The following is a 13,644-nucleotide window of genomic DNA, read 5'->3' as shown; positions in this document are numbered from 1 at the left end:
CCAAATCCAGCAAGTTCACCTCTTTATTACAACAACCAGTCTACGCCATTAAACCCTACTCGACTCCATTTTCCCCTCTTTTATCGTTTCCTTGTTCTGACCCTGACTTGTTTCTTTAGTCACGAAGGTCCAGCCCCGCCCAGCTTCTCAGTTCTCCCGTTCCCCCAGTTGAAGTCTGATTCTCTTTTCTCTTTCTTCTTCTGTTACTTCTGTACCCCACCTTCTCCCTATGATCATTGTAGCTCCAAGAATCTTTTCTTTATCTTCTTCTCCTTTTTCTTTTTCTTTCCCTCCATTCCTTTCTTTCTTTTTGTCCAAAGAAAGGGAATTTGTGGAAAGCCTCTGGAAGCTATTCTTGAGGTGCTCAGCACTGAGCGAGAGGAGCCATGCTCATATTCCTGATAGGGTGATAACATGAAAAATGCAAATGTATTGACTGGACTGAGGGGACGGATATGCACAATGAGGATATAAGGAAGAGGAAGTTAGTGGCGACCTGTGACAACCCTACCACCCGATGCAGATATTTGACCGTTTTGAACTCTTCTGCAACCACTAAAACAAGGACCCATTACGTGTTGAGTGCTTAATCCCTTCAGTTTGTTCCAGCCTAAACTAAATCAGCTAGTTTGATATGTCCTTTCTTTGCTACCCTCGTTAACTTTTGTTGCCCTCCAACCACTCTCTGTGAGTCAGCCAGGGCAGCCTTAAAATCCAGTTTGGATCTCATCATGTGACACCAGAAACCTTGCCAAATTGGCTTAGATATAACATTTCTCTCTGCCATGTCCTCATGCGAAAGTAACTGAAACTGTCTTTCTGACTTCTCCGTAAGAAGAGGCACTCACTGACCATCCGATGTTTATTCTAACCTGTGATGGACCAGGGCTGTGCCCGATGCTAGAGATGTGACGGTGAACATAATGGTCCCTGCCCACTTTACCCTGACTTCCTGGTGGGGAAAGGCAAAAACAAACAAACAAACAAACAAACAAACAAACAAAACCAGGCTTCTAAGTAAGTGCTAAATTGTAAATTGTAGAAAGGGCTCTACATAGATGCATACTGGGGCTGGGGGCTGGTAACAGAGCAGACCAGGCCCTCTTTCCTGACAGCTATGCAGGGAAGCCACACTGTGTGGAGCTGACACTGGGAATGAGTCCTAAGGGAGAGGAAAATAGGTTCCAGGAAGAAGGCACGGCTTGTCCAAGGGGTTGGCAAGAAAGGCTGACTAGTGAGGGTCCTGTGCCATAGACCAATGAAGAATGACAATGTGGTCGGGAATGTGAGCCAGATCAAGGAACTGTGGCCAGGGATTTGCATCGTGCGTATAGAGCATTGGGGGGAAGGCTTGCTAGGCAAAGCACACACACCTAATTATATTTTAAGGCCAGGTAATCAATGAATAATTTTTTAGGGTAAGTATGTCAGAAATATCATGCAAGACTCAGTTATAGTAAATATACTGACTATTTATGTCTACTGAACATCTATTCAATATTTGAAGTTCAAAATTGAGTGGGCTACGTGGTTTTTGTTAAGTCTGGCAACTGCTCCTTAAGAGGCCACTGAAAGGTTTCAGCTGGCAAGTGGCATAACTCGATGTGTATTTTAAGAAGATCCCCTTGGGCAGCTTTGTGGAGAAAGGTTTGAGGGCAAGCAAGAGTCAACCAAAGGCTGAAGTTCAGAGAAGCAAGTTGGGCTCAGAAGACAGTTCAGTGGTGTGTGTGTGTGTGTGTGTGTGTGTGTGTGTGTGTGTGCGCGCGCGCGCGCGCGCGTGCACGCACGTGTGTCCAGGGAAGCGAGAAGAGACCATCTAGGAGGTTGCAAAGGTGGCCTCTAACTCAGGATCTCTGCTGTGGCCCCTGAGACTCTGCATTTCTAATAAGGACCTGGGTTAATAAACCTTGGCCCCAGGCCACATTAAGCCTCATCCCCTCCCCCTCCCCTTTTTTTGTTGTTGTAACATCCATTTGCTTTAGCCTCACATCTGGTTGCTCTCGTGCTACATAGAGTTGAATGGCTGCAACAGTGTCAGTCCACCCTGTCTATAAAATATCTACACTTGACTCTATAGAAAAACTCGCCTGCCTGGATTATACTTTGAGCAACAAGGGTCAAGACATGGAAGACAGGCAGGGAGGTAAACGTGGTTAAATATCCAGACTAGCTGAAGGGACACGGGGGTTGGGAGATGGTCTGCCTGACTTGCCTAGCCTCCCCGTCTGCTAGGAGCTAGGCACCTGAACATCAGTCTTCAAAATCAAGTTGGTTTGTCAGTTTCCGAGTGGCTAGTCATTGTTGATTCATGGTCGAAGTTCTTGGCTCAAGGGGTCCTACTTGGCACCGGTTTAAATCTATAGAAATGTGTCTCCACAAACAGCAGGGTATAGATATGACTTGACAGCACAGGGCATCCTGAATGAAACTGTCTTACCAGCAGGAAGTGAATGCTAGTCATCCACCTTGTCCCCTGCGTGCACACCCACTGGCTCTCTCAGTAATTTACAGCAGGAGTCACCAAAGCCACGACCTGCCATGCCGTCTGCTGACTCCAACACTGGGAAGAAGCCACACACCCCTCCCCCCTGCCTGCCAGTGTTCACAGGGCACACCTGTGCTTGCCTATGAGGGACGTACTTTGGAACAAAATGGGGGAGTCGGAGAGAGGAAGCTCAAATCTTTTAAGATTTGTCATTTTGACAGTCTTCTCAGCAAAAGCACAAACAAGATCTAGCCCTTACGCAGTAGTAACTATATGGAAAGAACTAAGCTAAAATGACTTAAAAACAAACAAGCAAACAAACAAGAAACCAAAACCCTTCCAGGGTGTTAAAAGCTATGGATTTCAGGAAATTGCTTCGGGTATTTTAGCCTTTCTAGGCTATTTCCTGCTGTAGTGCAGTAACGTCAAATGATGCTAGCAATGTGTTAACGTTAATAAGGTCACTGCAGTCGCCATAGAACAAAATTTATGACTCCTGGAACCCACTGCTCTGTCTTTAGCAGCAGAAGAAACTGGTTTCTAGTCAGAGTCCATACAGCTCAGTAGCGTTCCAAATATTATGATACGTATTTTTATTAAATGTGGCTGCTGTTCTGTTTTTCCCCATCTGAGGATTGTGTAACGATAACAGCTGCCAAGGATGAGAGATTGAGCATGTGTAATAGAGGCTGACCCACTCTACTTAGAAAGCTGAGGTTGTTCGGGGGTAAGGGACAGGGCAATGATCAGGCTAGGTGAACAGAAACGACTTCTGCAGTTGCTTGCTGCTTTCACCAGTCCCAACAAATCTGCATGGCAAGTCCCACTCCACCAGGGTCATCCCTGGGAATCCCAGAACTGATGTTAGGGCCAAACAGTCTTTTCACCTCATAATTAGTCCAGGGCAAGTTTAGAACTCCAAATTAAAAATAGGATATTTCTCCCTGAAATCTAGTAGGCTTCATTCGTGTGTGTGTGTGTGTGTATGTGTGTGTGTGTGTGTGTGTGTGTGGTGTTAGCCCTTCAGCAAAGAGCTAAAAATATGTGCTCTTAAGAAGTACGCCCGACACCACGTACATTTTAATAAACCTGTTTAAATGTCTCGCCACAGTGCCTGCTGCAACACAACAGACACAGAAGAGCAGACAAAAGAGAAAGCTTGTTTTGGGGTGGGGGTGCCTCCGAGGGAAGTAGAAAAGAAGCCCAGCAAGGGCCCCCGGGGTTTTGTTGTCTGAAATAATACTGGAGTTATAAGCTGTGAGGATTTGGTCTGCAGCACATCCTAGCCGCTTTCTACACATGATGCTTTGGACAGGAGAAACCATTAAAGGGGCTTCACACATCTATTTGCATGAATTAGCAACCCGGGAAAGCTTCTGAAATGCATTTGGAGCTCTGATCTGACACGAAGGTCACAGAGATGTCCCCAGAAGTGTATGCCCACCGAGAAGTTACATTAACAAACCTTTCCAGACAAGGTTGAAAGATCCTCGCTTCCGATGATCTGCATTTCACCCATGGACTGATCATTCTACAGAAAGGGGGGTGAGGGGGAGAAAAAGAAAACAACAATTTTAGTGCACACGAAAACCTTAAAAGCACATTTTCCCATCTCCTTGGTTAATGGCTAGACTATGCCTTGCAAATACAGTGCGCATAGCTAGCAAAGGCTCATGGTTGCCCATGGTTACCAAGAGCCACTTTCCTGCAGGCTCTTGAGACAAAGCCAGCTAATGACTGGCTGGTGGGGGTTGGGGGGGGGGAAGACTGTGGAGGGATATGGACATCAGGAGAGAGGATAGACAGACTTAATATACCATAGATGGTACCTGTCCCGAGGCAGACAAATAGGAAAAGACAATCATTCCTGGACTTCACTGAAGTGAGGGGGCTGGGGAGCCCCAGCAGTGACTTCCAATAAGCCCTAGCCATGGGTTGCACTGAACAACCAAATTCCCCTAGAATTGGAACCCTAATCTTTTTTTTTTTTTTTTTTTTTTTTTTTTTGTCTCTGTAAAATTCAGCCCTTCACTAATGACAAGAGCAATCCCAATAGGCCATAGGTCAAGGAAGATTTGGTCTTCTGAATGCGTGAGTAAACCTTAGAGCCCTTCTGTTGTTTCAAGAATATGAGAACCAGGGAGGTTTGTTTGTCTAAATCTTCTAAGAGTGAGTTTATCATTCATTTTTTTTTTCAGTGTTTAAGTATTGAACATTACAGTTTCTTTTCTTTTTTTCTTTTTTTTTTTTTTTTTTTTTTTTTTTGTGGGTTTTCAAGACTGGGTTTCTCTGTTACATAGAGCCCTGGATGTCCTGGACTCACTTCTTAGACCAGGCTGGCCCGGACCTCAGAGATTTGCCTGTCTCTGCCTCCCCAGTGCTGGGATTAAAGGCGTGGGCCACCACTGCTGCCCAGCTTCCATTTCAGTTTCTTAAGAGAACCCGCCAAAGCAAGCAAGCAAGCAAGCAAACTGGCAGATACTTGTTTTCAAAGTGTACAAGAATCACTTGAGGGGAAAAATGGAAATGGATCTTGTCCTCTGCCTCTGCCTCACGGCAGGCGTACATCAGGGGAGCTCAAGCACACAGACTCAGCCAGCCTGCTTCGTGACCAGAGCAGGAGTCTGGTGATGCTGCAACGCCTTGATCCAACCGATAAACCAGAGAAGACAACTGGGTGTGGGGTCCTAGATCAGGAGAGTTCCTCTGTCACCAAGGCAGACAGCCATTCCTTTCTTAGTTTAGCAGATCCTTGTCTTGAAAAGGTCTGCTCTCTTCCAGGAAGAGCTCATCCCACAGGGTAAGGCAGGCCCAGGCCTTAGCAGTGTAGAGAGAGCAGCTATGCCGGAGGTGACTTCCAGCCCTGGAGTTTCCAGTCACTCAAGCTAGTTCCTGGAAGAATCTCCTTGAGCTGGGTTGAGTTAGACTTTGCTGCCCATGGGTTGGAATTGCTATTAGGTTACAGAAGTACTTTGTCAGGGGATTGCTTGTCCGCGGAAGGGGAAAATAGCCTAGACACCAACATGACAGTTCTGCCAGTGAAGTACCTGTTTTTTTTTTTAATTTTATTTTTTCAGTGAAGTATCTTTGACCAAAAAATGAATGAGTGAGTGAGTGAATGAATGAATGAATGAATGAATGAATGAATAAATAAGCATCAAAAGTGGAGAGAATGAAAAACCTTAAAAGTATTACCTTTAGCCAGGCGTGGTGGTGCATGCCAGTAATCCCAGCACTCGGGAGGCAGAGGCACACAGATTGCTGTGAGTTTGAGGCCAGTCTGATCTACAAAGCGAGTCCAGGACAGCCAAGGCTACACAGAGAGATCCTGTCTCAAAAAACTAAAAAAAAAAAAAAAAAAAAACTTAAAAAAAAAAAAGTAAAAAAAAAAAAAGGCATTCCCTTCTGCAGGATGGTGGTGGCACACACCTTTAATCCCAACACTTAGGAGATAGAGGAAGGTGGACCTCTATGAGTTTGAGGCCAGCCTGGTCTACATAGTAAGTTCCAGAACAGTCAGAGCTACCTAGAAAGACCCTGCCTTGAAAAACCAAAATAATAAATAAAGAAATAAATAAATGGTCATTTCTACTTGCTAAAGCATTTCTTCTTAGTGTAGCATCGAAGGGAATGTCTGAAAGGGAGTCATTAAATTAGATGACAATGGTAGTCTGATCCTTGAAAGAGAAGAATCACCAAAGATCCAGAATTCTAGGCTTAAAAACAAGCAAACAAATAAACAAACTGGTAAATACAGTCATATTCACAAGCAATTATGGTAGTGGCTAAGAACTTTGGAAAAAAAAAGTCAGAGGAGGGCTGAGGAGTTAACTCAGTGGTTAATCACTTTTGGTACCCAACTTCTGTTCCCAGATCACACATCCAGATGCTCATATTAGCAGTTCCAGGGGATCCGATGCCGTCTTGTGGCCTCCAGGGGCACTTGCACTCATGTGGCATGCACACAAACACACACATACATAAGTCAAACTTTTAAGCAATCTTTACGTGTCAAGAGAGAATGCTTTCTTATTCCCCCTAGGGTCACTGAGATTCAGGACTCAACATTGGAAGATCTGCTTGTCAGAGTCAGCTATGCTGTAACCAGCTTCAGGAAAAATCACAATTTCAGGACAGGGATATGTATAGCTAAACCGCCAAACCACAAAGCACCATATAACAAGTGAGATGGATAGATCAGAGTACATTTTGAAATAATTCAGTTATTACACACACACACACACACACACACACACACACACACACACACACACGCTCTGTTGTTTATCTTTATCTTACTGATTTTATATTTGTTTGTTAAAAGCAAGCAAACAAACAAACAACAACAACAAAGCGTAAGCCACCAGAAAACCAAACACTGTGCTCAAAGTCACCCAGCGTGCTGCCAAGAGAGTCTCATTTACAAAAGCCTTTCTTAGGCCAAGTTCCCAAACATGTTTTTAATATTAGATTTGTCCTTAACCCATCTGGAAGTTGTTTCTTCCAAGTGTGTATATAGTCAATTATCCTAACACCCTTTACTGAATTGTTTCTTTTCCCCCTATGGACTAGAGATACCAATTTTTAAAAATCATATTCTTTATTTTCATATAGAAAGATCATTTTCTACATTTTTCCAATCTAACACGCCTATTCTGGCACTAATAGTATTAATTAATCTGATATGCTCAATTAATTAATTTGACTTGTCAATTAGTTATAAATAGGAAATAATGAATTAACTTTTCTTAATATTCATATTTTATTTTTATAATTTTCACAGTTCTTAATATCTAGTAGGGTTTTTTTTTCTTTCTTTCTGATTTATGTTTTGGTTGTTTTGTTCTTGCTCTTTCTCCTTCCAGCGGGTGGTTTTAAAGATCAAATGAATAGGTTGATGTGGAACCCTGGGAACAGAGAATGGCATGTGGCCAGCCTTTGGCTCATCAGACACTTAAAGTTACTGCTTGGATGGCAAGCATCCCAACAGTGCCATCATATTGACAGTTTGGCCTCCATCTTGGCAGCACTGGGAGGTAGAACCTTCAAGGGGTGGGGCTTAGCAGAAGGACAACCTGTCCCTGTGGCTTGTCCTTGACAGTGCTGCTGGTACTCTGACTCTTCACCCGACTCCCTGTCTCTCCTTTCCTGGTCCCAGGCCCAGCGCCTTTGCCCCCATGCTCCCTCCATAATGTGCCGCCTCTCCAAAGGTCCAAAAGCAATGGACCCAACAGTCATGGATTAAAGCCTCCAGAAAAACACAGCCCCTTTCTCTTTATGAGTTGGTTTTCTTGGGTATTTGTTACAATGGTGGGAAGCTGGTGAAAATGTAAACTTCCACTGTCATTCTTTCCTTTTTCATCCATTAGCAAATGGCCTTTTCCCAGGCATAGCAGGGTCTATAGCTCCCCTGGTTTAGTGACTATAAAAATAAGTGGGCTTTGCCTTTTTGTTTTTGTTTTCCTTCTAAGACAGAAAAGAGCACTGAGAGATTCAAGCTCTCCATCTGTAGGCTGTGACCAACCTTGCTGCTTTCATTCCATTTGGCTCTTACTCCAGCTTTTAAGAAGGTGGTGACAGACTGCTGAGCCTTTGGGGGGAATGGAGGGAAAGGGGAAGAGGGGGCGGGAAACACTGTGGCACCTGAGCTCCTCACCTGTCGCTGACCTTTCTCTCCATAGACCACTTTCTCTATCCTGCAGCGTCAGTGAGCTTTATCAAGCTGTCCACTTTCTAAAGCTTAAATGCTGACCTCCGCTGACCTCGGAGGAGCTTCTCTTTCCCTCAGTCCTCGCAGACATACGTTCTATTTCTCTGAGCTCATTCTGTTGGCATAGAAAAGAACCTCCTGGTCAAAAGACTCTCTGGCCTGAGTGGAGACCTAACATTCCAACCACCTGCGTCACTTGCTTGGCAAAGGGACCACACCTAGGAAAGTGAGAGCACTGGGCAGAATAATTAGTCCTTTAATGAGATGCTGTATTTTTCCTTCCTATCAGCTGCATCCCCTACTGCACAAGATCCCAGTCTTTCCTTCTCTTCCCTGAATGCTTTGAGTTTCTCCGGCATTTTGGGCTTCCTTTCTCTTTCCCTAAAGCTTTCCATTCCTCCATGTGGCACTTGTCAGCCATGGGTCAGACCTCCTAGCATAAACTACCTGGCCTTTTTTCTCCTACTTGTCTCCATCCTCTTCTTCCAGGCATCATCATCATCATCATCATCATCATCATCATCATATCATCATCACCATCACCATCACTATCATCATCATCATCATCAACATCATCATCATCATCATCATCATATCATCATCATCATATCATCACCATCATCATCACCATCACTATCATCATCATCATCATCATCAACATCATCATCATCATCATCACCACCATCAGCAGCAGCAGCAGCAACAACAACAGTTTATACATGGCCTGCCTTGGCTTTCTTTTAAACTCTAACAGAATTGTCCCTAGACTTCTGCTTGAGTCTGCTCTTACATTCTTTTACTGATGAGACTGCAAACCCAAAGAAGGGGTCATGATTTCCTTTCTACCAATTCTAGCAAAGCTTCATGAGGGGAGAAAGTCAAAATTTGTACATATCCAGTCCACTGTCTTCAACCATGACCTAAATCTAATGGCTCCCAGCTATCACATCCAAACTGTCATACGGAACGAGGGGAGGTGTTTGTTGTAAGCATTGCTTCATCTGACTGGGCTGGAGTGGCCTGTTGCTGGGTCTTTAAGGCAGAGTTGGGCTAGCCTCATAAGGTAAGCTGGGTGTTCCCCTTCCCCCAAACATTTTGAATGAATGGGCTTATCCACCTCACTAAGGTGCGGCGGAGCTCCACCTTAGGTCTGTCTAGCAGACCTGGCCCACCCCTCCTTAGCATTCCTAGAAGCCTGAAGCACAGAGTGAGCTTGAGAGCCGCTTGGGAAAGGAGTGAAGTAAGATGTAACAGCTGAAATGGCCAAGAGAGATGACATCACGGTATAAATGCTGATGATGGAGGAAGTGTGGACAGACTAAAACGCTAAAGGAGATCTCTGAAAACCATCTCGGTCACCCTTAGAAGAAATATTTGGAAAGTTAGTTTAGAGTGACCTGTTTTCCAGGTACCAAACACACAGAAGGTCCAGACCACCCAGCAGGTGACGTGATTCTGCATACAGAACTGGACTGCTTAGAGATCACTTAGTGGAAAACAAACTGAGGAAGAGTAATGACTAAAAATATCCTGTCCTACCGAAGAACCGGAAGAGGAAAGCCAAGAACATAAATAAAGGAAAGAGCTATTCTTTAAGCCGTTCATGTTCCAAGTCAGAGAGCAATTTGCTTTGAAACCTCTATGCCTCAAGCATCCTCAGCACCCTCCCCGCTGCAGACGCCTCCACGTGCTGCCTGCTCAGGTTAGCTGAGGATGCTCCTGGGAATGGACCACAACACAGAACAGAACATGAAAATTTAACCACCACAGCGGAAAACTTCTACTTAAGATGTTGCATAGGGCTCACATCGAGTCCTTTCTTTTTAGGATATTTAATACCAAGTCAGATAATGAGGATGAGTGAGGTGGTTCCAAGCATGGGCAGAGTAAGGTAGGACATGACTCTTAATTGGGTCCCTTAATTCTTTAAGCTGCATGGAATGGCCCGGCACAGCAAGAACACAACACAGAGACCCATGCATTGTCTGCTGCTGTGCCTGCTTCCAACTGTGCTGTCTCACTGGTGTCACTTACTGGATTCAAGAGAAGAGGCAGGGGACAAAGTGCTGCCACTAAACCTGAAAGGCTGAAATGACAGTGCTAACATTACCCCCCACCAGGTCGCAGTTACAGCCCCCTCTTTTCTGAGACAGGGTTTCTCTGTGTTGCCCTGTCTGTCCTGGACCTTGCTCTTTAGACCAGGCCAGGCTCTAACTCAGAGATCAACCTGCTTCTGCCTCCTGAGTGCTGAGATTAAAGGCGTGCGTCACCACCTCCTGGCCACAGGTTCCCTTTCAATACTATATGAACTTGAAATATAACCTGCAGTTTTCCGTGCATAAAGAATACATTCTTTTTTTTTTTTTTAACCTCAAAGGCTTATCAGGAGGTGTAGACACATTTGTGTGCACTGGGCACTGAGAAAAGTGACTGCATGCTGCAGTCAACATCACTTGCAGGACGCACTCTCTTCTTGCCATCTACCTGTGGTCTGAGGCAGCAGGTGCACCTGGGTTTGTGATTTAAGTCTTTGTTCAAGCTACTCAATACAGTGAATACGTGTAAACTGCATGCTGAGTGGTTGTGGCCTACTGTCGATGACTGACTGCAAGCCAGGGGCCATGTGCTTAAGAATGGTGGGCTTCCAGTGCCACTCTGTCCGGGTCATGGACAAGTTCACCTGTGAGTTTCTCAGTGACTCTCCAGCACCTAAGTCACAGTGCTGGGCTTTACAATGACCCCCTTAGCAGGCACTTTTTATCCCCTTTGCTGTTTCCATCAACAGAAGCAACGAGGGATTGTGCTTTGAGCTTGTGTTGGACTCTTGTTGGTTTTTCCGCCCAGCCTCAGATAGATCAGTTGGTGTGGGGCTGACCTTAGAACCACTCTGAAGATGGGGACTATGGAGTGGGGTGGAGTTCAGTGTCAGGGTTCATGTGAGGTGTGTATAAGGCTGTGGGTTGGTCTCCAGCACATTGAAAACATGGTGGTAGGAGATCTAGGTGGGATCTAGGCCAGATGACTAAGTTTCTGATTGTCCTACATTGGACTACATTATCACCTTGGGATCATGAAAGTTGTTTAGATAGATTTGCCTACTTGTTAACAAAAGAACAGGACAATTCAGTATTCACAAATTCAACAAGTATTGAGTACTCTGTGAGCAAATTCACCACCGCTGATGGATGCCACTGGCTGCAGAGGACCCTGAGTGTGTCAGCCATTTACCACAGCCTTTGTCCTCCAAGTCACGGCTTATGCTTGGCTCATGCCACATCCTGCCATCTTTCTTTACACAGGTAATTATTATTATTTTTTTATTGCATGCACCTGTGTGTGGTACCTGCGTGTGTTCACGTGTGTATGCCTATGTGTACACATGTGTATTCACATGTGTGGAGATCCAAGTTTGATGGCAGGTGTCTTTTTTGATAAAGACCTTGAGGCAAAGTCTTCACTTGATTCTAAAGCTAGCTGATTCAGTTAGTCTAGCTAGTCAGCCTGCCTTTTGAGTGCTGCAGTTACAGGCAAGCTGCCATGCCTGCCTGGCACTTACGTGGGGTACTGAACTATCTCTTTAGACTGATCTGTCTTCGTTCATTTGTTCATTCATTTGTTCCTTCCTTCTTTCCTTCCTTCCTTTTTCCAAGACAGGGTTTCTTTGCATAGTCCTGGCTGTCCTGAAACTCGCTCTGTACACCAGGCTAGCCTTGAACTCAGAGATCCACCTGCCTCTGCCTCCCAAGTGCTAGGATTAGAGGTGTAGCCTAGTAATTCTTAATTCAACTGCCTGGATTTGACTTCTCTGTGTCCCAACAACGTTCTCCCAATATCTGCATGTTAGCAAACAATGGCAGCATACTACGGAGATTGACACTATCAGGGAATAAAGTCTTCAGGTGCTGCAGCCCAGCCTAGCCCATCTGTGCCACTGTGTCCGACTCTTGGCAGCATCCAGTGTTTGCTGAGGCACCAGAATCATGCAGGTGCAGACACTTGGCTTGTATTTTAATACTTCCCCACCCAACTCATTTTAGACAAGAAGCATTTACAGGTAGCACCTGCCTGTTACGCACTCTCTCTCTCTCTTCCTCCCTCCCGCCCTCCCTCCCTCCCTCCCTCCCTCCCTCCCTCCTTCTTTCTTTCTTGTTCTTTTCTTGCTGCTCCTCTAGATTCCTGAAGGAGCTCATTCTCAAAAGGAGTAAGATTAAAAAAAAAATTAAAAAACCAGACTGATAAACACATATGAAATTACTTGGCCTGGGACACCATGGGTGGGGGTGGGGAGACTAGGAACATAGCCTCATCATGTACATTTCCTTGTTCTCATTACTACTATTGACTCTCTCACCTCCCAGTCTCCTCAATGTTCTTAAAAAGCACATTGAAATGAAAGTTACTGATTTTTATTGCCAACAGTTTACCTATTAAGTAGTAAAAGATCCATTAAAAGTGCTGAAGTAGGGTGGCACACGCCTATAATCTCAGCCCTCGGTGAGGCAGAGGCAGGCGGATCTTTGTGAGTACGAGGAAAGCCTGGCCTACAAAGTGAGTCCAGGATAGCCAAAGCTACACAGAGAAACCCTGCATAAAAAAACAATCAAACAAATAAAATGCTAAAATAGCGATTGCAATCAGAAGTGTGTGTGTGTGTGTGTGTGTGTGTGTGTGTGTGTGGTACATGCACAACTGAGTTCTCTTTGCATTCCCTGAATCGAATGTTCCTAACTCCATAAACATGGTGTGACTTTCTTCCACATCTGGGTGGTTTTCTGTTTAAGGACAATGATTCACTTTTCCTCTCTGATTAGTACTCTCTCTACCTCATCTTCATGAGGTGCACTGCCTAGCTAAGAGCAATCTCCACTCAACAGAGCAAAGTTTTTTTTTAAGGTTTATTTATTTATAATGCATATAGTGTTCTGCCTGCATGTACACTTGCACGACAGAAGAGGACATCAGACCACATTACAGATGGTTGTGAGCTACCATGTGGTTGCTGGGAATTGAACTCAGAACCTTTGGAAGAGCAGCCAGTGAGTGCTCTTAACCTCTGAGCCATCTCTCCAGCCCAAACAAAGTCCTTTTTGAGATATAATGGTGTGAAGAAACTACAGACCAATGGGAATAGTGAAGGGTCACTGAGAAAACAGAGAAGGATGAGAGCAGAAGCGGCCTCACTTCCACTGGTTCTAGAAGATTCCAGGAAAAAGGAAACTCAGTTTCCAAAGAGATCCAACCACGCTGTGTTTTCCGTGAACCTTGTCTGAAGCCTTGGTGCAGGGCAGGATAGCCTTCTGTTTTGAACCATGGTATGGACTTCTTGTTTTGATTCAGCTTATGCTTTAAAATCATGGAGCAGGACAAACAAGCTGAGTCTCTTGACATATCTGACCCCCCCCTACCCCCTACCCTACACCCACCCCCTGCCCCCCACGCCCAGACTATG

General features: G+C 44.9%; 1 protein-coding gene across 1 annotated transcript in view; it reads right to left on the bottom strand.

Annotated features, from left to right (window-relative positions):
* Positions 1–13,644, bottom strand: part of Prtfdc1 (phosphoribosyl transferase domain containing 1) — an 86,283-nt gene that overhangs the window by 12,235 nt on the left and 60,404 nt on the right. Inside the window, exon 4 of the mRNA XM_051151243.1 lies at positions 3,951–4,016. Coding sequence (XP_051007200.1) covers positions 3,951–4,016 — 66 coding nt within the window. The remainder of the gene's footprint in view (positions 1–3,950; positions 4,017–13,644) is intronic.

Source organism: Acomys russatus, chromosome 9 (genome assembly GCF_903995435.1).
Source record: "Acomys russatus chromosome 9, mAcoRus1.1, whole genome shotgun sequence".
Lineage (NCBI taxonomy): Eukaryota > Metazoa > Chordata > Mammalia > Rodentia > Muridae > Acomys > Acomys russatus.
The sequence above is the reverse complement of the archived record's forward strand: the minus strand, read 5'-3'. Positions and strand labels throughout refer to the sequence as shown.